The sequence below is a fragment of the Panthera tigris genome, chromosome C1 (assembly GCF_018350195.1).
Source record: "Panthera tigris isolate Pti1 chromosome C1, P.tigris_Pti1_mat1.1, whole genome shotgun sequence".
Classification (NCBI taxonomy): Eukaryota; Metazoa; Chordata; class Mammalia; order Carnivora; family Felidae; genus Panthera; species Panthera tigris.
This window is the reverse complement of record NC_056667.1, coordinates 30,197,715-30,222,198: the sequence shown is the minus strand read 5'-3', so window position 1 is coordinate 30,222,198 and position 24,484 is coordinate 30,197,715. Positions and strand designations below refer to the sequence as shown.

At 40.4% G+C, this 24,484-nt stretch overlaps 1 protein-coding gene across 9 annotated transcripts in view; it reads right to left on the bottom strand.

Annotated features, from left to right (window-relative positions):
* The window catches only part of MACF1 (microtubule actin crosslinking factor 1), a 315,228-nt gene that overhangs the window by 108,023 nt on the left and 182,721 nt on the right, over positions 1 to 24,484 (bottom strand). For 7 of the 9 annotated variants that reach the window (XM_042996700.1, XM_042996694.1, XM_042996695.1 and 4 more), the window contains exons 30-40: positions 23,658 to 23,741; positions 20,961 to 21,068; positions 20,669 to 20,767; positions 18,682 to 18,834; positions 18,288 to 18,376; positions 16,083 to 16,218; positions 6,903 to 12,350; positions 5,689 to 5,838; positions 3,988 to 4,203; positions 3,751 to 3,900; positions 1,562 to 1,795 (exon numbers count right to left, since the gene is read on the bottom strand). In XM_042996700.1, coding sequence (XP_042852634.1) covers positions 1,562 to 1,795; positions 3,751 to 3,900; positions 3,988 to 4,203; positions 5,689 to 5,838; positions 6,903 to 12,350; positions 16,083 to 16,218; positions 18,288 to 18,376; positions 18,682 to 18,834; positions 20,669 to 20,767; positions 20,961 to 21,068; positions 23,658 to 23,741 — 6,867 coding nt within the window. The remainder of the gene's footprint in view (positions 1 to 1,561; positions 1,796 to 3,750; positions 3,901 to 3,987; positions 4,204 to 5,688; positions 5,839 to 6,902; positions 12,351 to 16,082; positions 16,219 to 18,287; positions 18,377 to 18,681; positions 18,835 to 20,668; positions 20,768 to 20,960; positions 21,069 to 23,657; positions 23,742 to 24,484) is intronic. The other 2 variants (XM_015542185.2, XM_015542186.2) reach the window with 1 other exon arrangement.

Here is a 24,484-nt window from a genome sequence, read left to right as displayed (position 1 = left end):
GGAATATGTTTCTGTGCCTGATCCTTTCTCCAGATCTCATCTTGGCTGCATGACACTGAAGCACCTAATTGAGCCATTGAGCATGATGTGTTCTCCTGACCATCCTTCTGGAACCATTTTCCACCAATTTCTACCTTCTGATGGTGTTTTAGTCACCTGCACTTACAAACAGGTGCCCAAATTGGCCCTCTCTCCCCCTCTTTAGGACAAATAGAAGGGCTCTGGAAGAGAACTCCTAAGAGCTCTTCAGCTGTAAAACGGGATCTTCATGGGTTAGGATGGGTGCAGACTGAATCTGAAAAAAGCAAAGCAAACAAGTTAACACACGGACATACACATGCATTCAGGGCAAATATAGAGAGAAGCAGAGCATTTCTGACAATAACAAGGTTAATAAACATTGTGGAATCAATTATGTGCTCAGAGAGAATGTTCACATGCAGTTCTACCACCTGCTGCAGCTCTGCGGTCTATCCTGGATCCGGGCTATATCTTAAAGTGGCTCAGACCAATACTATTTCGTTAATTATCCACAAACTACACCATGCTATATAAGTTCCCAAGTGAGGATGTGGCAAATTTTCAGATTTGGAAAGTAACCTAAAGGGTTTCATTAGTATTTTATTTCAATTTCAATGCAGTTGGAGCAGGTAAGCAGTAATGGGGGACATACGGAACTGACCAACCTAATTTCCTCTAGGCCTAACTCAAAAGCTCAATTCGACTTTGCACGATATTTAATAAAGGCGACCCTGAGACAGATTGCTGGTGATAATGACATTGTAATAGCATCTTGCTGAATTCCAACTTACTTTTCAAACAGCAAAAATGGCATAAGCATCATTTTTGGTATTTTTAGGTTATGATGTCACCATTAATGCAATTATGTTGAGTTCTGCAAGAGGGTTATGTGTGGTAGGATGGTTTGTTTTCAAAATGTAACATCCTTGATTCTACACACTGTTTTCCATAATTGAATGAGCACTAGGCATTACAGTGTGAAGAAAGGTGCTAGAAAATAATAATTCTTTTTAAAGTGCTAAAAAGTTAATCTGATTCTGATAAAAATTTCTTTGTCAGCTGTTTGAAGGTGGTCAAGGAATACTACTGTCAATCATTTGAAAAGCCCCAGAATAAAACTCATTTCAAAACCATTCTTCTCAAGAGCTCAGAGTACCTAAATGTTCCTAATGGCCCTCAAAAGACTCCTGGGGGAGAAAGGAGGAGAAACTAGGGCTGGAGATTGAACTTCCATTTGAAAGTCAGAAACAATGAGGCACAGTGAGGGTAGAGTCTCACTAAAAAGAAAATACTTGCACATGCATACACAGGTAAACACATGTATTCTCTCACACGCACACATAAAACCAAAAACATGGCAAGAAAAACAGCCAGAATAGCTGCCTCCTAGACCAGAACCAAACTGGCCTGGAGGATGTGAAATTTCAAAATTGGCAAACGCAGGCTCCTAGAATTATGACGGATGGAGTCTGGCCAGAAATCTCAAAGACAGAGGATACCCCAAAAGACAAAATGAGCCCAGCCGCTGGTTCAGTCTGACCTTGACCTGGACTGCCTGCTCCATTTGTTGAAAACGGCCCTGCAAGGCATCCATCTGAGCTGTGGCCTGCTCCGCAAGGTCTTGGAAGGACCTCTGCAGTTCATTCAGAAGCCTCAGCATCTGTCGGTTCTGCTGAGGGGATAAGTCCTGGGCATGCTCCGAGATAAAGAACTGAATATCAAAAGCAAGAGCATCCAGCTGAGATTTCCTGTCAGCCATGGGCTGCTTCAAATCCTAAGAAAGGAAATGAAAGAAATAAAGTAAATAAAAATAAAACTTCTAATTCTCTATCAAAGTAGAATCTGTTGGCTTTAATCAGAGTCAACATTAAAGAGAGGTTAATTTAATAATCAATACTGATAATTTCTAGGGCCAAACCAGCATAGGAAATCTCTCTCACTTCTGCTCTCTCCAAACTCCTCATATCTTACAATTAGGTTTCCTTTACTGGACTTTGATTTCCAAATGCAGTAAGCTTTTAATTATTCATGTTAATATAATTATACTACTGTTCATCCCAGGTATCTAGAGACAACATTTTTTTTTTTTTAATGTTTGGAGAATATATCATGAATTTCGGGTCTGAGATAGATCTAATTGTATTTTCTTAGATTCAAACATCTATTTGTATTTGTCCAGCAGTGAGTTACCGGGAGACCAGAAGTGAGAAAGTACTCAATTTGTCTGTGGTTCACTAAACCATGATTTTGACAGTAAACGATGTTGCTTATACATTTTAAAAAGTGTAAAAGACTACAGCGAGACCTTCTTATATAACAGTTCCATTGCTTCCTTAAAGCACTAAAACCTGCCTAAACACTAGCATTTATCTGTTTTCAGGCAATTAAAAGCATGCAAAATTTCCACAAACATTTAGTGATCATCAGCCGTGTAATACTGCAATAAAGACAATGAAGATATCTACACTTTGAAACTGAGTGTAGTCAGCAGTCCTGCAGAGCAGGCGGAAAGGACTTCTGGGTTATTTATCATTAAGCTAAGGATCTTTCTTCACCTGTGACAAATGGATTTGGGAAACTGTCATTAGGAAAACAAGACTTAGACCATGTTTGTCTTCCCATAAAGGCATGCATTAAGTTATAACTAGGGGAGGAAGCCAGTGCATGAGACACTCTGTGTATTTATACCATATACTATGTCACAGGATTTTTTTTTCACTCTTTTTTTTTTTTTTTTAAATACTCCTGTTAGTGAACAGAGCAAGTCTGCAACTCACTCCCCTAATGATATATTTGGATAAAAGGGTATAAACAAAGATGGCAGGTCAATTCTTGCAAGACAAAAAGGGATGGGGTTGGAAACAAGAAGCCTGACCATGGATAAACTCTTAGGACTGGGGAAAAGGAACAAAAGGAGGGGATATCTTTAGTTCTGCTCTGACTTTAGAAATAATTTAAGGAGTGTGCTATCCATAGCAGAGGGAGGGTAAACCACTGTGAGTAATATCTGATATCATCTTGAGTATAACCAAAACAAAGAACAATGTTGGGAGGAAAAAAAACCAAAACACCTCAGTTCTTGTATATCTCAGTCTTTACCTTTCTCTCACTGACCTATAAAAAGAATCAGTTAATTTAAAGCTTAACAAGAAGAAAAGCATCAGTCTAGATCAGGGGTTGGCAATCAACAGCCCCCAGGCTAAATATGTCTGCCATCTGTTTTTGTAAATAAAGTTTTATTGTAACACATCCATGACCATTCATTTACGTACTGTCTACAGCTGCTTTCGTGTTTCAACAGCAGAAGTGAATGGCTGCTACAGAAAAGGTCCATTTGTATAAGACCAGCAAGGCCTAAAATATTTATTATCTGGCCCTTTTGTTTGCCAAGCCATGCTCTCAACCATGGATCAACAATTCTCCTGAAATTAGTGTGTGTAAAATTAGAAACAAGGGATGGGTACTAGACGCTCAGTTATCAAGACAAGATGAAGTTGATAATCACAGACCATTCTGTAGACTCTCCCTCACAGAATAGCTGAAAGGAGAAATAACCATAATGCCTGAGGTTCCAAGGGTATGAGAACCTAAAAGATAAACACAACAGACTATTTCTAAAATGGAAAACCAGTCTTTCGTAGATAGATACTCGTTTGCCTGGCAGAAAAATAAAATTGACACAATTCAAAGGACAACTAAAACATGCTTGAGAATGGGTGGACAGTCTACCTCATACCGCTGGAGACAGTGATTCAGGCTGTCCGCATTGGTGTCATCGTTATATTCTTTGCTGTTCAGAATAAGATTGGTATTGCCAACCCAGTCTCTCAGATCTTGAAGTCTGCCGTCTAGCTGTTCACGCTGACTTAACACTTTAGTCTAAGAAATAAATGTCAAATTAGACTATAAAAATCTTTGAGCCATCCCAGACGTTGTGAGCCTTTGTGAATAAAAACAAGAAGCTACCTTCTGGACTTCCATAGCACTCTGGAGGTGGAATAGTCTGGAACTCCAGGTGTCACTCACAGAGCTGAGGGACTTTTGGAGATTCTTGGCATCCTTCTCTAGAGCCTTCAACAGTTGAGCAGGAACTTCTTGAGGCTGGCTGATGATAATCTGATTTACACGCTCTAGTTGCTGATGCACCAAGGTGGACAGATCCTTTAGCTCACTGTCTAATACCTGAGGGGATAAAGTGAGTTACCTCCAAAATTAAGGCTGGAACTCTTACTATTTAGGAATCAACTGTGGACATAGTTTTCTGTCACTTATGCCTGCACATGCTTTACAGCTTAGAAAAAGGTTTTATGTACATTCATTTGTTTGATTCCCACAATCACTAATTCTTGAGGTAGGCAGAGCAGATATTATTATCCCATATTTAGAGAAGAGATGCCTCAGCAGTTGAAAATGTTATTTTTTTATTTTACTTTATTTTATTTTAGTCCAAGATCACCCAGCTGATAAGCAATGGACTCAGGACTTGGATTCAGGTTTCCTGAATCAGTGTAGTACACCTTCTGCTACAAGATGATGCCTCTTCAAGAGTGTCATTAGCCTCATATAAGGTGACACAAAATAAGTCTAATGAGGGGCACCCGGGTGGCTCAGTCAGTTAAGTACCGACTTCGGCTCAGGTCATGATCTCAGTTTGTGAGTTTGAGCCCCGCGTCAGGCTCTGTGCTGACAGCTCAGAGCCTGAAGCCTGCTTCAGATTCTGTTTCCTTCTCTCTCCCTGTCCTTTCCCCTGCTCCTGCTCTGTTTCTCTCTCAAAAATAAACAAACAAACAAGACAAATGAAAGAAGGACTCTTCCACTCCAAATTCCAAGGGGGCAGAACCAAAAAATATAAAATATCCCAACCCAGCCTTCCCACTCAGCCAGTCTACAATATTCTGATCCTCAGCAAAAAAAGCCAGAAATAAGCTGTGGAAAAGCTTAGTGGTTCTGGGCACTGTCCTCACCTGCTCTTCAGCCACCCTATGCAAGACCATACTCTGGATATTGAGAGAACTGCTCAGCTTCTACAGTCTGTCCTTGTTGTGACTCCAATCCTATGGCAAGTCTTAACCTCCAGGTTTCCCCATCTCAAAACTGTCTAATTATGTCCTCAGGAATCTCATGCCATCAGTTATTACTTCTCTCCCCTAACGAGTTCTCCTTTTCTATTGGTTCTTTCTCTTGGCCCCCAAATCCACTCAAAACATTCCTCTTTCAGCGTACCCCCTCCAGCTAGTGCCCTACCTCTCTCCTCACCTGCACTACCAAACTTCTGGAAAGAACGATTTACATTAATTGCTCCCACCTTCCAACCTCCCATTTGTTCTCATGGCAACCTTGTTTATATCCTGCGATCTTACACTGTTCTTATCAAGGTCATCAATGACTCTCTGGCACTAAATCTCCCTTTCAGTCCTTACTGTACTTAGTCCCCCTCCTGTATTTCCTCCTTCCGTAACTCCTCCCTCGAGTCTCTTCTGCTTTGGTTTCTGGGAGACCAGTGTTTCCTGGTGTTCTCCAGAGATCTCCAGTTCTACTTTTTCAATCTTTTTTTTTTTTTTTTTTTTTTGTCCTTTAAATGGTTAGTATTTTTGAACATGTTTTTCCTCCTGAAGAGTCTCTATTTTCCCAAGCTGGCGGGCCTGGGGGAAGTCTCTGGGAACCCACCTTGGCCTGACACAGCAGATCCTGTAGCTCTGCCAGGTTTAGGTCCAGAGGTTGAATCTGTTTGGTCCTCATTTCAATGTCTCGTAATAGAGACAGATAAGATACCAGCTTCTCATCATGTTCTAGGCAGAGTTGCCGGTTAAATACATTCTGTGGAACCAAAAAGAAAACTCACTCAGATCTGACATCCTCCTTTAAATATGCTTTTAAAAGTAGTTTGGGGGGCGCCTGGGTGGCGCAGTCGGTTAAGCGTCCGACTTCAGCCAGGTCACGATCTCGTGGTCCGTGAGTTCGAGCCCCGCATCGGGCTCTGGGCTGATGGCTCGGAGCCTGGAGCCTGTTTCCGATTCTGTGTCTCCCTCTCTCTCTGCCCCTCCCCCGTTCATGCTCTGTCTCTCTCTGTCCCAAAAATAAATAAAAAACGTTGAAAAAAAAAAAAATTTAAAAGTAGTTTGGGTCTTACCAGTAGACAAAATAGAATTTTTACTACACATAGGGTGGGATGAAATAAAACATGTTGCCTTCAACTGTCAGACAAAAGAGTGATTTTATTAATTTCTTTGGGGAGGAGAGACTCATAGTTATCAATATAGCATCATTTTAGTGAAACTTCCAAAAGCTATTCTGATTTCAGATAACATTGCTCCAATATTTCATATTAGTTCCAATGTTGGTTTCTAAATTAAAACCCTTACGATTTTCGGAAAGACATGCTGCCTATTTTTGAACAGCTATATAACAAACAGATGATGATAAATTAAGTTATACCTTACAGAATCATCTAGTCCCCTGAAGCTGTATGCATGCACACAATTATACATATGTAAACTCAATATCCAGTCAAGAGTTTTAGCATTAAATTAGTTATATCTAAAATACACACACACACACACACACACACACACACACACACACAGGGGTGCCTGGGTGGTTCAACTGCTTAAGCATCCAACTCTTGGTTTCGGCTCTGGACATCATCTCATGGTTCGTGGATTCAAGCCCTGCATCGGGCTCTGGGCTGATGGCATGGAGCCTGCTTGGGATTCTCTGTCTCTCCCTCTCTCTGCACCTCCCCTGCTCACTTGCTCTCTCTCTCAAAATAAATAAACTTTTTTTTAAATAAAATAAAATAAAATAAAATAAAATAAAATAAAATAAAATAAAATAAAATAAAATAAAATACGTATATACAAACACACCATTGGCAAACTTACTTTAGTTGCTCGGAAGGGCTCTGGGTTTACACCTTCATGTCCCTTTCCCCCAGGTGTAGTCGTGAAAGCAGTCTGTTCACTGCCAGGGCTTTCTGTGAGCTCTTCTTGTGGGGTCCTCTCATCCATCTTCATTGTAGGGTATATGAGCGGCACTGGATTTTCTTCACTGGTCTCTGCAATAATTGGACTAATGGCGGCATCTTGTTGCCCTGTCCTCTCTTTTTGAGACACATCTTTGAAGAGTTTCTCTGGAAGAAGGGACACTAAGACTCTGGGATTGCCCTGAGTCACTATGCCCTCAAAAGATGCTGCCTCTACATCTGTAACTGTAGGGCTGGACATTTCTAGAAATTTCTCTCCAGTTATTTCCTGAGTTGTTACTATTTTAGATGCAAGAATTCCACAGATTTCATTATCACTTTTGCTGTCTTGATGATAAAAGTCCTTTTTGTCTGAGACTTCCAGATAGCTGACTTCTTTTGGGTCTACTCTAGAAACTGTACTTTCTTCCAGTTTAAGAGTTCTTATTGAGTCAGAAGGTACTTCTTGGTATGATCTTTCTTTATATCCATTAGATGAGCGAATCAGATCTTTGGTTTCTTTGGTTTTAAAAGTAACACAGGAATCTTGGTAATCATTGGTCTCTGGTCTGATGGTTCCCTGGAGAGGCTTGTTTGTTTCAGAAATTTGGGATCTGCCTGCAACTTGGGTCTTTCCAACTAATTCCTGATAGTGTAATCCTTTAGGTCCTGGGGTCATAGAAGAGAATGGTTCACTCTGGGCCCCACAAGTAATTTGAGAAAAATTTTCTTCTGCTTTTAAAGTTAGGCAGAGGTTTAAATTTTTTACTTCTCCTTCACTAACTTGATTGGGTTTGAAGAATGTTAAAGCATCCTGATTTACAGAAATTCCTTTGGGTATCATTTGGGAAGAGTTTTCATCTTTACAAATAATAGAAAATTCCAGCTCTCTACCAGCTTCTTTTTCACTAATGGCTATTTCCACAGGTAGATTCTCTACGGTGGATCCCTGGTCAGCTGTAACAATGGTTTCTTGATTCAACTTTTCTTTGGAAAGAACTGGTTTGTGTGTTTCAACACTTTCTTCTAGATTCATCTCCCTCTCCTTCCTCTTACTTTTCTCTCTGGTATTCATTGATTTCTGCATAACCTGCTCACTCAGCAATCTGCCTGAAGTTTCATAATCTGATTCCTGTACTTCTGAAATAATTCTTTCTTGGTTTTCCCTTATCTCTTTAGAATCTGGACCTGATGTAGACCATTTCATATGGGAAGTAATTTCTATTTGGGCTCCTACTGTTTCCTGCTCTTCATTTGTGTTTTTTTCCACATCATTACTAGCCACCTCTTTGAATTTAAAATCATGAGCTTCTGAGCGAGAGAGTGTCGCTGAACCTTGGCCCAACAATGTACCTTTATGATCGCCAGGACTTATGATACCGACAGATTCTTCAGCATCTGGAGAAACTCTCTTTTTATCTTGATCCTTGCACTCCATTTCCTGTAATGAAATTTCCATGCTCTTTTTGGCCTGCCCCCCATCAGAAACTCTTGTCTGAACCTTTCCTTGTACAGTCTGACTTGCAATCTGAAATAATTTCTCACTTGCTCCTTTACCACAACTCATTCCAGCAGTCTGATTACATACAACTAACATTTCCTTTCTTAGAAATTCCTTCTCTATTTCACGTACTTCAATCCCATCTTGCTTCTCAATCTGAGCCCCGTGATTGCAGGACTCTAAAGGATCTACCTGGATCATAGCTGCCAGTTCAGGACTGATCAATCTTTTCTCAACAGCTTCCTTTAAAGTCACTCTCTGATCATTAAATATGTCAACAATTCCTCCATTTAACACCTGATGAGATGCAATAATTTTAACCATGTTTTCATCCACTAATTTCTGTTCTAAGGCTGATGCCAATGTCAGTCTTTTTCCTGTGGCAGTATCTATGATCCCCCCAGTATTTGCTTGAGCTTCCAAAACCTTCAGTGTAGATACAAAGTCCACTTTTCCAAGCTGAGTTGCTTGAGACAATGTAAGCACTTTGTCACTTGCTCCATCTTTAATGTCTGAGAAGGGAATTACTTCTAGATATCTCTGTCCAGATTCAATATCAATCTTACATTTCTTTACTAATTCCGAATAGGGAACAATTCTGTAATTCTCAGGATCTACAATCCCATGCATCATTCCTGAAGACAATATTGCTTCATTAGTTAACAGTCCTTCTTTTTCAGCTTCTGCCAAGGCCAATCTCTGGCCAGAAATGTGACCTACAAAGCTTCCAGGCAAAGCCTGAATTTCTTGGATTTCTCTTTTCAAGTCTGGGTTAACAAGTTCTAATTTTATGGCTTCAGAAAGGGAAATAGTTTCCTTGGTTTCAGGATGAAAAAAGCGATGGAGGCTTAAGTTCTCAACTTTTCTGAGTTGCTTGGCTAAATCTTCATCAATGATGCCATGTTCAAAGGCATTATCAACAGAAAGTCTCATCCCAGATGTATGGTGAATGATACCTCCATCCGCCACCTGCTTGGTCAACAACTGAACAGCCTCCTCTCTCTCCAGAAGTCCTCTGTCAATGGACTGCATGACTGTTAAAGGAGATTTGCTCTCAGGGTCTAGAATTCCAGTTGTTTCCATTTGTAAGCTAATAAATCTCTCCCTGACTGTTTTCTCAGCATCTCTGCCTTTGGAAGCTTTCTCCAGATTTATAAGCTCTGTCTCATCAGCACTGTCCACCAAGCCAAGATTTGAGGCCAAAGTTACTGAAACTTTTTTGCTTCGTTTCAGGTCAACAATGCCACCAGTCACCACCTGCCCCTCTAAAATTCTCAAGGCTGTTTGTGTGTCAAGAAGTCCCATTGCAACTGCTTCCCTCACAGAGCACAGTGTGTGGCTACGGGGGTCTAAGACTCCACTTATAGCTTTGTCCGCCCTGAGGACATTATGTAATAGTTTCTCATCCATCAGACCTTCATCGATGACTTCTTCAGTAGTCAAAGACTCGCAGGTCTGAGAGTCAAAGAAGCCACGAAACATGTTCAGCTTTCCCATTAGTTTGACGGCAGTGTGGCTGGGCACAATACCTTGGGCTATTGCCTCATTTAATAAGAGCTTCTGACCTGTTTGTCCGTGAATGATACCACCATCTAGTAATTGTGCAGATAACGTATTTAAGGTAGCTTCCGGGAGCAATTCTGAAGGATGACCGCATGGCAGGGAGGTTTCATGACCATGATCTTCTGCATCTGTTTTTTCTAATGTCATCGTACTACCGCCTGCAATGTTGTGTCCTTCTGGATTATGTTTATGGTCATCCCTACGCAAAAATGTTTTATTTAAGGTTTTCTGTTTATCTAGAGTATGAATATTCATGTCATCTTCAGACTTTAGCTCTGATTCTAAGTCTAGAGTTTTCTTTATCTGAAATTGTGGCTTTTTGCTTTGGGGTTTTAGGAGTAGCCTCCCAGTTTCACCTGGAATTTCAGTTTCAAGTGTGTTTGCTTGTTCTGTCTGACACAGAAAGGAAGCCTTTCTGGAATTCTGCCATTCTTCCTTTGGTGTCTCGACAGAGAAAGGCTCTTTGCCTACCGCCAAGGTCACAGCTTCAGCTTCCTCAGTGGGTACTGTAAGGAGAAATCTCCTGCTAACATTTTCTCTGGTAGACATTCCTGCTAGTTCTTCCTTTTTGGTACCTAGCAATTGTCCTTTTAACTCTGATTGGACTTTATCTAGGACCATCAAAGAATCAACATTTGGATTTCTCACTTTTTGTTCCCCCACAAACAGGTCCCTTTCAGAGTTCTCTACTGAGGAACCTTCAGTTTCCATTGTGGTCCTTTTGCCTTTTGCTTCATTGCAAACTGCCTGAGTGGGATAGTCTTTGTTCTGAGAAGAAATCTGGAGCTCACGTGGCTTCACACTCAGTCCATCAGAGAACGTTTCTGTGGTTTTGACATTCACCAATTCTTGTAATCCCTTGGGACTTTCTAGTCTCTGATGCCCAATTTCAAACACTTCTGGAGGACTTGCTTGATATTCTCCTCTTGCTGTCAGTGTCTCTAACAGCTTGTCATCTACCAGGAGCAGCCTCTGTCCATCCTGCACATTAATATAGCTGTGAGTCATCAGCTGAAACAACAGCTTCTCACCATGGCTTACTACGCCCTCAGTTTGGCACCTGCTGTGTGGTAGACCTACTGCTCCAGGATTAATGTTCAATTTGGTTCGTTCTGAATAATCTGCTAATTGCATGTGGGGCATCACATCAGGTATGCAAACGGATTTTAAGTTATTGACAAGATCTCTGTCCAACATACCATCTTCTACTGCTTTTCTCCAGGACCAAACCTCTGTGCTTGCTGGCAGAAACAGAGCTTTAATATGTTGTCGGCCACTAAGAATTTTGTGAGCTAGTTCAGTAGACACAATACCTTGTTCCAGGGCATCTGTGATTGGGAGGATCTCTCCAGATTCAGGCCACAGCAACCCCATGAATGACCAAAGGGACTCCAGAATCACAAGAGCAATCTTAGCAGCTACTAGATCATTGCTCACTGCTTCATCTATTGTCAGCCTATGCCCAGTGATGGTGTCTATGATACCTCCTGTCTGAAGCTGCCTTATGAGAATAGCACAGGCCATATCTTGGTCAATCAAATTATGTCTTACAGCCTCTTCTACAGTAAGTCTGTGTCCTGTTCTTGGATCTACTATGCCACCAGCAAAAAGCTGAGCTTCCAGCAGCCGGACAGTGACCTGCCTATCTATTAGGCCTTCCTGAACTGCACGAAAAACACTAACCTTCCGGCCTGATTTTAGGCTCACCATTCCCCCTGCCAGTTGTTTGACGGGGAGCAGTTTCAACCCTGATTCCTGGTGGACAATACATCTCTGCGTCAGATCTAGCAAACTGATTTTCTCAGCTGTGTTGGGGTCTATCAAATTCTTGGATGATTTCAAGTAAGACTCTAACACTGAGTGAAGCCTTGCAGAAATAAGGCCTTGGTGAAAAGCCTCCTCTAGGTTGACGCAGCCCTCGTTAGGAGGAAAACTGAAACCTCCAGTTGCCAGGTGAGCTTCCAACACTTTTAGTCCAATTCTCTCACTGATTATTTTCTTTTCAATTGCTTCCACCACGGAAGGAAGGCCTTTGCTCTCAGTAAGCCTGCTTATTAAGGACAGGGCATCCTGTAGCTCCCACAGCTGCTGGTACACCTGGGGATTAATGAGGTTTCTGGCTAGACCCTCTTCCAGAGAGAGCTTTTCACTGGTCTCAGGGGCAATGAGGCCAGACATGATAACCTGGGATTCCAGGAGCACAAGGCCTGTGTCTTGGTCAATGAGGCCCTTTTGCATGGCTTTGAAGATGGGAAATATCTCCACTGTGCCTAGGTCAATCACCCCAGCAACAGCTCTGCAGCCCTAAAAGGAAAACGAAAAAGAAAACTGAATCAGAGAAGCATGCCTGGTGAAAGCATTCCTTCAAAGAACTATAGTCTATCAAATTCTGACCACAAGAAAAACCCAGCCTGGAATGAGCCCCAATGTGTAGGAAACACTGAAGCCTGGCACCGTTAATACTAAAAAAGAGTTTTTCTAAACTGCAGAATGTTGAACGTGGCTGGAAGTTCACAGATTACTTGACAGATGCTGGCATTAAGCATATCTGAGTGACAAGCTCTACAAAGTAGCAAGCGGTGAAGGTGAAAGGTCAGCTCTAAGACTAAATCACCACAAAGGTTCTTCCAGAAATCTACCAGTTCCTCAAAAGTGAAAAGTCAACCCTATAAAACAGCTTCTCAGTGTTGTAACCTGTGCAGAAGATTCTGAAGTAGGATGTCTCTGCCAATGAGTTCGGCAGGACCAATCCACAGGATTAGAAGAGTCAAGCAGCCCAATGGCCACATGACATGTGTGCAGCTCTGTAAACAGCCCAACGTGTACCACTCAAGCAGCTGTTCCACAACTGGGGCAGTCTCATGCAGTGGCCACTGTAAGTATCTCCCAAGGCAATGGCTCTTGGTTAAATTAGTTCTGGGAATCAGAAGTAGCAAGTCAAGGAAGGAACAGACTGGGGACCTTTGCCTCTAACCACTAGGAACTTTTCTTCTGGTCCAGGCTAAAATGGGTAGTACAGCCTCCAAGATACACCTACAATTTGTTGGGCACTTAATATATTTATTGAGCACTGATATTTACTTCTCACAACAATCCTATGAAAACAGTTATTTTAATCTTTAGTTTCCAGATGAGAAAATGAGGCACAGCGAAGTTATTAAGTAACTTGTCCAAGATCACAAAACAAGTGAGATTCAGAGTCAAATCAAGGCCTGACTCTAAGTCTCATGCTATTAAATTGCCTCCTCTATCAGACCCAGAAGAGCATGAAGGAAAGGCACAGTAGACTGCATCACACTCAGGAGTTAGGTCCTACGTCCAGTAAAGCAAGAAAATCTACACATTGCCAAAATTACCCTTCCCAAAAAGCCTAAAAATGGCTCCTTCCTGTTTGAAAGCCTTTTATCACAGAATGATGGTATTCAGAAATTTAATCGTTTAACAGGTGCCTGGGTGGTTCAGTCAGTTAAGCGTCCAAGTCTTGATTTCAGCTCAGGTCATGATCTCATGGTTCATGAGATCAAACCCTGTGTCAGGCTCCACGCTCCAACATGGAGACTGCTTGGGATACTCTCTCTGCCCCGCCCCTGCTCATGCTTGCTCTGTCTCAAAATAATTAAACTTAAAAAAATAAAAAAGATTAAATCATTCAAGTGTTTTGTCACTTACTTTTATTACTTTCAACTTTCTACCTCTTCTTGTTTATGTTCATTATCTTTGTTTCCTATAGATGATTTTGTCTGCCCCCTTCAGTCAGTATTACTTTCTGATCCTCGTTTAACTCTTGAACTAATCCATGGAGGATTTATCCATGGAGGATGTTGTTGAAGCAACTGCCAATCACTTCTCTGCCTCCTAAATAATGCATTCCATTCTGTCTCAGGGAGAGTAAACTCTGTAAGAGCAGGTATCTGCCCATTCAGTGTCTAAGAACAGTACTGGCAGTTCAAGAAACATTTGTTGAATTAATGAATAAATTGGTAACCAGTAAGGAAATCCTTAAAATCTTTAAACTACTTGCCCCCAGATTTTAAAGGCATGCACTGAGAATTTCAAATTCAATTAGTTGCACAGTATAAGAGACAAAGAATGGAGAGCAAATGAGGGAACACATTTGGTTCACATCCCTAATCTCACTGTATTTATTCAAATAATGGACTAACACATAGAATTCTCACCACTACTTAAAATATTATGTGTTGTTCCCCATCCTCCTTCTGTGTTCTGAACCTAGAAAGTAGTTCCACTTGTATGACGCAAATGTATATTATATGCATTTACCAGGTATTTGTTCTGTAGAGACTGAAGGGAAAATCGCACTAGCATAGGACTCTTTGAGATACATGAAAAATTCCTTTTATAAAATCCACGTAAAGACTGTTCAGAAGCAGACAAGATGACAAAGGAAAAAATTCTTTTGAGAACTTCTAATTTCTTCTGTGAGATTCCTCAAATACTGATATTGAAGAAAAACCTGGAGTCTAGCCAATTGCTAGACAAAGAGAAAAGACTACAGGCTGTTCCTTCCAATACTCTCAGGATTGAAGGACAGGCAAGAAGCACCGAGCCGGGCAATAATCCAGAGAAATCCAGTTCAGCCCCACCAAACAAGGGCATTCTGACCTAAACAAGCAGAGAAAGACAGACGGAGAGGAGGAAAGGAAACGTAAAAGGCTTCTACTTACCAGAGTCGCAGCACGCCTTGGGCAGATAGAGAGAGAGCCTTACGGAGCAGCTCAGCCGCATCGCACACACAGTGTAAGCTTGGGGTTAGCGTCCAGCATGCGACTGTTTGTTTTTTTGTAAAAAAGAACCCCAAACAGGTCGTCCTCTTTTTCCCTTTTGTGCATTTGTGCTTAAACTCCAAAGGGTTAGTGAAACTTGTAAGCAAGGATGTCAGTTAATCAGAACAATACTTCACATGAAACACACAAACAGTAACAGGGGACACATCATGCTCAATGTAGTGGTGCTCAGCAGCTTGTCTTTCTTTCTTTTCCCCCCCCTTTTTTAACCTTTCAAAATGAGAACTGGGTGTTCTCAGCAAGCAATTGTTAAAACTTTTCACATACTCCCTTATATGGTGAAGCAATAAGCCATTAGAAGTGGGCTACCTTACATAAGGATGCTAAACCAGCATATTCTTTCTGGAAAACTACTCTCAAACAAATCATAGCTGGTTCTGTCTTGTGATCTTTATAACTCTAGCTCCTGATGCACCAATTTCATACCCAAGGACCAGAGTCAAAGCATGTTTTGTCTGAATATCATTTTGAGCATCATCAAGACCAAATCTGACAACCACATGAACTTAAATTTTGACCTGCCCCACATAATTTGGCCATTGCTTCACAACATAGGAAATAAGCAGGCAAACACATATATATCCCAGAGACACATGTATATAATATGGTAAGTTTACATATACACACAAAAATCCAGGAAGAACTCAGGACAACCAGCAGGAACTTGACAATTTTCCTATGGTCTGGGAAGGGAACATGAGTGGGAACTGGTAAAGATGTCACACTATGGAATGACCATGGGTGAGGGGAACCAGCGTCTCAGTCAGTACAACCAATCCACCAGTTTGCTTGGAAAATGAACATTTCTCACTTATTTAGTAGCCATGAAAAAAAATATGGAGGAAGAAGGACATGGCTTTTTCTTCCCAATATTCAGAACTTCTGGCTGTCAACTTTTGAATGACAACGCCATGAAGGAGTAATCTTGCTGCCCTGTGATCAGATATAAGATTTATATTCTCTTCAATTGCGGTCTGCCATAAAATGGCAGAAACAGAAACTGTAAATCAGGTCTACAGCGTTGGCCATAAGTGCCTTCTAGTGTTCTTGACTGACCAATACATCATGGAACCCCAGTAAAGAAACACAAGACAAATGGCTGCTATGGTGAGGTTAAAAATTAAGTCACATTGGTCATGGAAAGCTAGTGAACATGATTCTCAATCAGCAAAGCTGCTTTCATACCATTCAAAAGGTACCTTTCCTATTTGGAGAGAGAAACTAAATGTACCTTTTGTTCTGTCTGTTGGGCCAACTGGCTCTGAAGTTGCTGAAGCTGGTTTGCTGAACCATCACAAAGGTCATGGTAAGCCTTATTTAGGGCATTTAATTGTTCAGATATTTGTTCCTTCTCTTTTTCTGAGAGCCTAGAAGATGAAACATTGAAGCTCTTTTAGGGAAAAACGTTCTCTTCTAAAAATAAAATATTTTAAACAGACAAAAGAGAAAATAACCTCTCATTTACCTATTACCCAACTATCCACCTTTGCCAAGTTTTAGTACCGTACCAGATTTACTTTAGATCTTTTTCATGGAAATAAGACATTACGGATATATTCAAAGTCCCATGTACATTTGTCACCAACCCTGTTCTTTTACCTTTCTCCCTAGAGGTAATCACAATCTTGGATTTGGTGAATTTTGCAACTACCCATCAATTTATTGAGATTTCCTAAGCCCTCCTTAACTCTCCCACTTTTTTCTTAATCTATCATTCCTCCCTACGATCTTCAGTATCTTCTTTTTGTAGTCCAGACCCCACAGTCCATAGTCTCTATTAGCTCCCCGTTATTAGCCTTGCACTCTGTCCTTGCTAATCTGATGAAACTCCTGCCCCAGATCAATAGAATCACTGGACTTCTCTGCTCCTGCCTGCAGGCTAAGTATATCCTGTGTGTGTGTGTGTGTGTGTGTGTGTGTGTGTGTGTCGGGGTGGGGGGAGGGAGGAGACCCTATGGAGGAGATCCTACTGGTTTCCAGCCTCTAGTGAACCTGAGAGCTTCCTGACAACCTTCTTGGAGGCCCCAGTCAATCCCAATTCCTTTGCCCTGTGAGGGAGCTATCTTCACAGCAAACAACCTTTCAGTCTATTTCAAAAGGAATTGCAGACCACTGGGCACGAATTCACTCACCTTCTGGCTTCACTCCTTACATATTTACCTCCATCCACACCTTTCCTAATCTCCTTTTCCTCAACCCTCATAGGAAAAGCTGTCTTGACTCTGGTCTAGGGTTGTACTTTCTACCCACTGATAAATTGTGTCCTCTCCTATAACTCTGGGACCCCTCTCCTGTTATTATTCAATCTCTTTCTCCCTTTTGGTCCTTGAGACTCAGTCCATAAACATAGCTAAGTTCCTCTGATCTTTTAAGAAGAGGTCTTTCTTGATTGTATATTCTACTCTAATTATTTACTGTATTATTCCTGCCCTTTCCTATGGCTAAGCTTCTTGAAAGAGTAGTCTAATTTTGCTATCACTAACTTCCTCACCTCATGTACTCCCCGTCATACTGAATCTGACATCATGCCTCAACTTTTCATCAGTCATCAAAAACTTCCAACTTGCCAAATTCAAGAGAAACATCTCAGTCTCAGTCTTTCTTGACCTCTGACCACTTTCTCCTTTTTGGAACACTATTCTCTCATAGGTTCTAAAGTATCACTCATAATATTCCCTCTATTTCTATAAGGCTTCCTTTACAGGCTGACAAGTACCAAGACGCCCTTGAACGCTTGTAAACTAATCCATTCATGGTTTCTACTATGCTGATGACTCAGATCTGCATCACTTTAGACTTCTCTCATTAATTCTAAATTTACATACACACCTCCCCATTGGACAACTTTAGTGGAACTATGTAAGGCATAAATTAACATATGAGGTACCTTCTAATACATTCTAAGTATTTCCACTCTTATGTCCTGTGGGCTCTTCAGGTTCATAATGTCTAAGAATAAAGCTGCCTTCTCCCTCAATCCACACCTTCTCGTGTATTCCCTATCTTGGTTAGTGTCATCACCATACATTCAGAGACCTAAGCCAGAAACCTAGAAGTTATATCTGACAATCTTCATTCGTCACCAAACGCTGTAAGTTCATCATCCTTAATAACTTTGAATTCTTGCCCTTCTCCACCCTCAACATTTCTCGCCTATATTATCACAACAGCCTCTTTACTGGTCTCGGGCCTCCACTTTGTGAATGTATTCTCTGTAAAACTGTTCTAGAAATCTTCATCAACAAAATCTAATCATATAGAAGAGACTCCTCCCCATAGTCAACAAGGTAAAATGCAAACTCTTCAGCGCGAACAATGAGGCTCTTCATAATCTGGCTCTTGCAGCCCTAAATTCTCCAGTCTCCCTGTGACCTTGAGTTTTAGCCAAGTAGATTCAGTCCCCTACATGTGCCAACATTTCTCATTTAATACTCACTTATGACCATGCTTGGCCAAGAAGATCTGTGAGGTTTTAATGGCCTCAGAGACTTGTTCCCTCTTGGTTGTCAGTTCCTCTGCCAGAACCTAGGTGGTAGAAACAAAGAGTATAGCCTCAGAACCCAATAGATCAAAGAATCAAAATTATTTGAAATAACTCTTTAAAAATCCTAGGGAAAAACCTAGCTTAGGTCAGATTTTTATTACCAATAAGCTATATAAAGTTGATTAAGAAGGTAAAGTATAAATAGGATGACTTCTTAAATTTCTTTAAGTTAGGCAGTTAACATTTATTGAGAATATCATTCCTGTGATGGCCCATATGTGATTTGTTTTATTCCATCTAACGCATTCTTACATATTATTAAGAGACAGATGGCTCTTCTACTCACCTGCTGTTCTAAAATAGCTTTTTCAATGTCCGTTGATTCTTTGGTCTGGGATGAGGTAGCTTTGCTTTGTGTGTTCCTTGCTAGGGTAGACACCCAGCCCAAAAGTTCTTTAACCTTCTCCACATGCTCCTGCTTTTCCTCTTCTACAACTTTCTAGAACAGGAATTAGAAAATCAGTATCTTGGTCAATGTCTTATTAAACTGGCCTGACTTCTGATTTCCTAAAATAGAGACACAAAAGTTACCTAAATCAGTAGGAAGCTAAAATAACCCCAAGATAAATATAATTTACCCAGCCTAGAACATTGTTCATAGGTGCTTAACTGTGTGATACTAGTAGCCAAATTCAACATATCTAGGTTAGCACCTTTCTAAAAAAGAACAATTTTTTTAACATAACGTATTCAATAATTATTTACTGATATTTAAATATCCTTTAAATATAGCATCTTTTTTTCATGATTCTTAGATTTACAGGTAAAGAGAATGAAGTCTACAGAGATTAAGTGAGATAGTTATGACATAAAGGAAGTTTTTTGCTAATTCGCATAGGCAAAAATTGGTATGAGTTAGTATTTCCAAAGCGTTTCTTTTATAAAAGTGAGCAACATACAGAAACTTATTTTGCAAAGACGTAGATTTTTATAAGATTATATACTCATTACAACAAATTCACATAATCTGAAGTGCATAACATATATCCCTTTAATCTCATTCCCCAGAATTTTGGTGTCCACCTGGCCCTTGAACAACACAGTCACTGGGTGGGTCCACTTATACACGCATTTTATTTTATAAATACAGTTCTTACATAAATGTATTTTCTCTTTTTCATGATATTCTTAACATTTTCTTTTCTCTAGCTTATTTTAAGAACACAATATATAATAAATCTCTTTCATAATTTTAACAGTTTCATAGCATCCCATTGTATGGAATTTGTATGTTTCCAATTATTTCCCATTAACAAATTATGCTTTATTAAGGATCTTTGTTCATATCTCCTTTCTTCATATTCACAATATATCTATAATGAAGACACTTGGAAGTGGGAGAGTTGGACATTATACAGTCAATCCTCATTATTCAAATTCCATATTTGTGAATTTGTTCTACTCACTAGAATTTATTTGTAACTCCAAAGTCAATACTTATAGCAATTTCGTAGTCTTTTCCAGATATGCCCAATGTTCCCAGCTGAGGGTGACACTGTACCTTCTCGTTCCAGCTCTTATACTATAAACAAGTGTTGTTTTCACAGTCTATTTAGTATCATGTTTTTTTACAATTTTTGTTGGTGATTTCACCATTTAAAATGGACCCAAGCAGGGCACCTAGGTGACTCAGTTGGTTAAGCGTCCCACTCTTGATTTCGGCTCAGGTCATGATCTTGCAGTTTGTGAGATCAAGCCCTGCATCAGGCTCTGCACTGATGGCACAGAGCCTGCTTGGGATTCTGTCTCTCCCCTCGCTCTCTGCCCCTCCCCCACTCATGCTCACGCTTTCTCAAAATAAATAAACTTAAAAAAATAATTGATTTATTTTAAAAATAAATAAAATAAAATAAATGGACGCAAGCACAGTGCTGAAGTGCTATCTCATGTTCTTAGGCAAAAGAAGGCTGTGAATGCCTTACAGAGAAAATGTATGTCAAATAAACTTCATTTAGGTGTGAGGTACAGTGCTCTTGGCCTGAATCAACAAAATATATTAAATAAGGTATTTTTAAACAAAAACACACATAAAATAAGGTTATGTATTATTCACTGACAAAAATGTGTGACCAGAGGCTCACAGGAACCTAACCCTGTATTTCCCCTAAGTGTAAGAGTGCAGTATTCCCTATTGTGGTGTGCATAGTAACTTCACAAAACACGACTACTGTGAATAATGAAAATTGGCTGTGTGTGCACTTTAAATTTTGCAAGAGGAAACACAGGATTTTTAATTCTATTTTCAAAATGATTTAGGACCCAACCATCCTCACCTCCTCCTCCTCTAGTCGCCGGAGCGCATCACTGATGTATTTTACATGCTGAGTTGTTAAGGTCACCAGAGCTGTGTAGCGAGTCCTCAAGTCCATGAACTATGGTTCAGAAAAACAATTTAGATAAATTATCTGCCGGAAAAGTATATTTAAATAGTTGAAAATGAGAGGAAGTTTTCATGAAATCACGTGCTCAACAGAAAGGTGAACCCTAAATCAAACTGTCAGGGCCCCAACAAACAAATCTTTCCTTAAGGGAAGACAGTGGCATGTCCTTTCCCCACCCTTTCACCTCTTGCGTGATGGCATCTGAGGAGGAAAGCATGCGACGGCGCTTGCCAGGGGATTTCTGCTGTGATTCCACAAATGCCTTGTATGTCATCAGTTGCAATTCATAGTCCTGGGAGAGGAAGACATTTCACCACATTTACACATACTCATGCAACATAACTCATGCAACAGAATCATAGTATTTCATTGCTGGAAGGCACTTTGGTGATCATTTAAACCAGTGATTAGCAAACTTTTTGCTTAAAGGGCCAGGTGGAAACTATCAGGCCATACGCTCTGTCCTAGCTGCTCAACTCTGCCACTGTAAGGGAGGACAGCTGGAGACAATCAGTAAATGAAGGGGTGTGATGGTGTTATAAACCATCATGGATGGACACTTGAAAGCTGAAGTTCATAGAATTTTCATGTGTCATGAAGTATTCTTCTTCTTTGGTTTTTGGGGTGTTTCTTGCCATTTCTCATGGGCCACGGAGAGATAGTGTGCAGGCCCAATTTAGCCTGTGGGTCATAGTTTGCTGACTGACCATCCTCATCCTCTCATACATTGGGAACCTGAGGCCTAGAGACAGGAAGTGTGTCTCCCTGATTACTCAGTAGGTGAGCAACAGAGAGATCCTAAACCGATGCTCTTCTCATGTTGCTGTGCTATGCTGATATCGCCTCTGCCATCCTGAGAGTGCTGTCCTCATCCAGGACCCCTTCCTATCACATACGGATGGGTGCCAGGGAGCCTCTTATTACTCTCCTGCCTTTACTCTCTTCTCAGTTTCTTTTCTATCCTGCCACCAGAATAGCTTTTCTAAAACACAATGATGATCACTTCATTCCTCTGTTTGAAAGCTTTTAATGATCTAGAGCAGAGCTTCTCAAATAGCAACATGCACATAAATCATCTTGGGGATCTTGTTGAAACTGAGATCCTGATTTGGCAGGTTAAAGAGTCTGCATTTCTGACAAGCTCCCCAATGATACTGATGCTCCTGATTCTAACACCCCATTTTGAGGAACAAGAATAGAAAGTAAAGCCAAGAGAACTGAACAAGGCCTTTCATAGGCTGGCCTCAACTTTCCCTTCTCATTTTCCACAGTCACTGCTTCTTATGTACCACACACCATCTAGCTATGTCAGAATATTTGCTATTTCCTCCTATAATCATTATATTTCCATTCCTCTGTGCCTTTGACTATGCAGTTCCCTTGGACTGGAATGCCCTGCTTTTTGTTGCATACTTAGAAAACTCTAGGCAGGAAAAAAACACGGAATGAGTTCCTTAAGCAGCCTAGAGCAGCAGTAAAAAAAAAAAAAAATATTGCTATTACTACTACTATAATAGTACAATATTAGTAATAAAATGGTAACAATAATAAAAGCAGGTGCTACCATTTACTGAATGTATCTTAAGTTTGAGGCAATGTCCTATGTATACACTATCCCAGGTAATCTTTATAACCATTCAGTGAGGTACTGATTCCATTTTGTAGATTTAGCAACAGGCACCCAGAGAGGCTAAGTACTTGCATAAAGTTTTAAGCCTAGAAAATGGTGAAGCTAGGATTTAAACTCAATTCTTTGTGATACCAAGTCTTTAGTTATTAACTAAAGAAATGGGTTCATTCATAGAATATTTGTTGAGCAACTACTATTACCTATCATTGTTCTGAGTGCTATATGCATAGTGGAGAACACGTTAGAAAAAACCTTGCTTCCTTGGAACTTACATTCTAGTGTGGGAAGGAACACAATAAACAAATAAATATATAATAATCTCAGGTCATTTTTATTTAGAGACGTTATCAGAGAAATAGGGAAGGGGGACCAGATCATGCATGGCCTCATAAACTATGCACGGCTTTAAATTTTTATTATGAGTATGATATGAAGTCACTAGACAGTTTTAAGCAGGTGAGTGACGTGATTCAATTTACCATACTTGAGCTATTGTAAGGTGCACATCTCCCCGACATTTTAGTATCTCTAAAATTAGAATGTGTCTTACAATCAATGGTATTTGCAAAATTAGCAGAATTTCTTCTTTTTTGGTAGTGTATAAGATAATGGTGTGGCTTATAACTGACAATGTCTGAGATTCGGTGACATGCAGTATGCTCTAAAAAGGTGGGTCTAGCTACTACGTGGGAAAATAGCCTATGGGGCAGGCTGAGCAAGAGATCAGCTCAGAGGATTAGAAGAGTCTAAGGAAGATTCCTCACTCAGATGTGAAACAGGGAAATGGGGACAGGTGGGTGGGTAACAAGAGATAGATCAAGGACATATTGGAAGATGAAGCCAAGCTGTTCACAGACAGAACATAAAGTTTAAGGTAAAGAGAAGATTTAAGGGTAACTCTTGGGTTTTTTGCTTCAGCAAGTGGGAAAATGGGACACTCCTGAAATAGGCGAGACCTGAGAAGTACATGTGAGAGGAAATCCAAAACATTCTGTTTCTGACATGGCAAGTTTAAAAAAACCTGTGGATCATCCAAAGTGTGATTCCTTGAATCAGAGCTGATGTCTGGTACTACTCTGAGCATCCTCAAATGTAGGGCCATGAAAAGTACACATGTGCATTAACTGGAGAATTGGGCCAGCCCCCCCCCGCAGAAGCGCTTACTTGTCCAAAAGCAAACGCGACAGTGACAAGGGAGATCTTTCTCTGCTAGAGATCATTTATATGCCTTTGGGGATATGGTAGAATTACCTTTACAATAGTGGAGTATTGCTGGGAAAATTTTTGACACTGGTCCAGCTTTGTCTGATTCTTCTCGATTTCTGCAAACAGATCCTGGAAACCAAAGTATCACAACATTACCATTGTCCGCATTGTCATCAAAACAGCTGATCATTTATTATGTTCTAAGGCAGATTTCAAATCTTAGCGACATCAGAATCACCTGTGAGGCAATCACTGTCTTGCCAGGCCACCTCCAGAGCTTCTGATTCGGTAGGTCTGGGTAAGTCTGAGAACTTGCATTTCTAACATGCTCTCAGTAATGCTGATGCTTCTAGTCTGGACTCCACACTTCAAAAACCCTGCTCTGCAAATTTTACATGTATCCCTTCATTTAACCTTAACAACAATAACTTTATGAGTGAGATAGGTTAAACAAATAATGGACTATGTCCATTTTATTGATGAGGAAGTAGAATGCTGAGAAGTTAAGTAATTTGGTCAAGGTCTTATAGTGAGTGAGTGAGCCAGGACTGGAATCCAAGCAATTTAACACCAGACTTCATACTCTAAACTGTGATGTTAAACAAGATAAACAACAAAACACTAACAAGGAAAAACCACTTTGAATAATTTTTGTCCAGTTACATCTTTCCTGGTTTTCCATGCCGCATGTTCTAATCCTAGTAAAATCAAATGCAGTATCAAGAAACAAAATGAGTCAAGATAATTTTAATCTGTCCACCTATGGTTTCAATATATAGTCTCTGAAACTCAGGTTTCAAAGGGACCTTACAAGTCTGTCTGGCCTGAGTGCAAAACCAGTATCATCTTGAGACCATCTTGCTTGAACTATT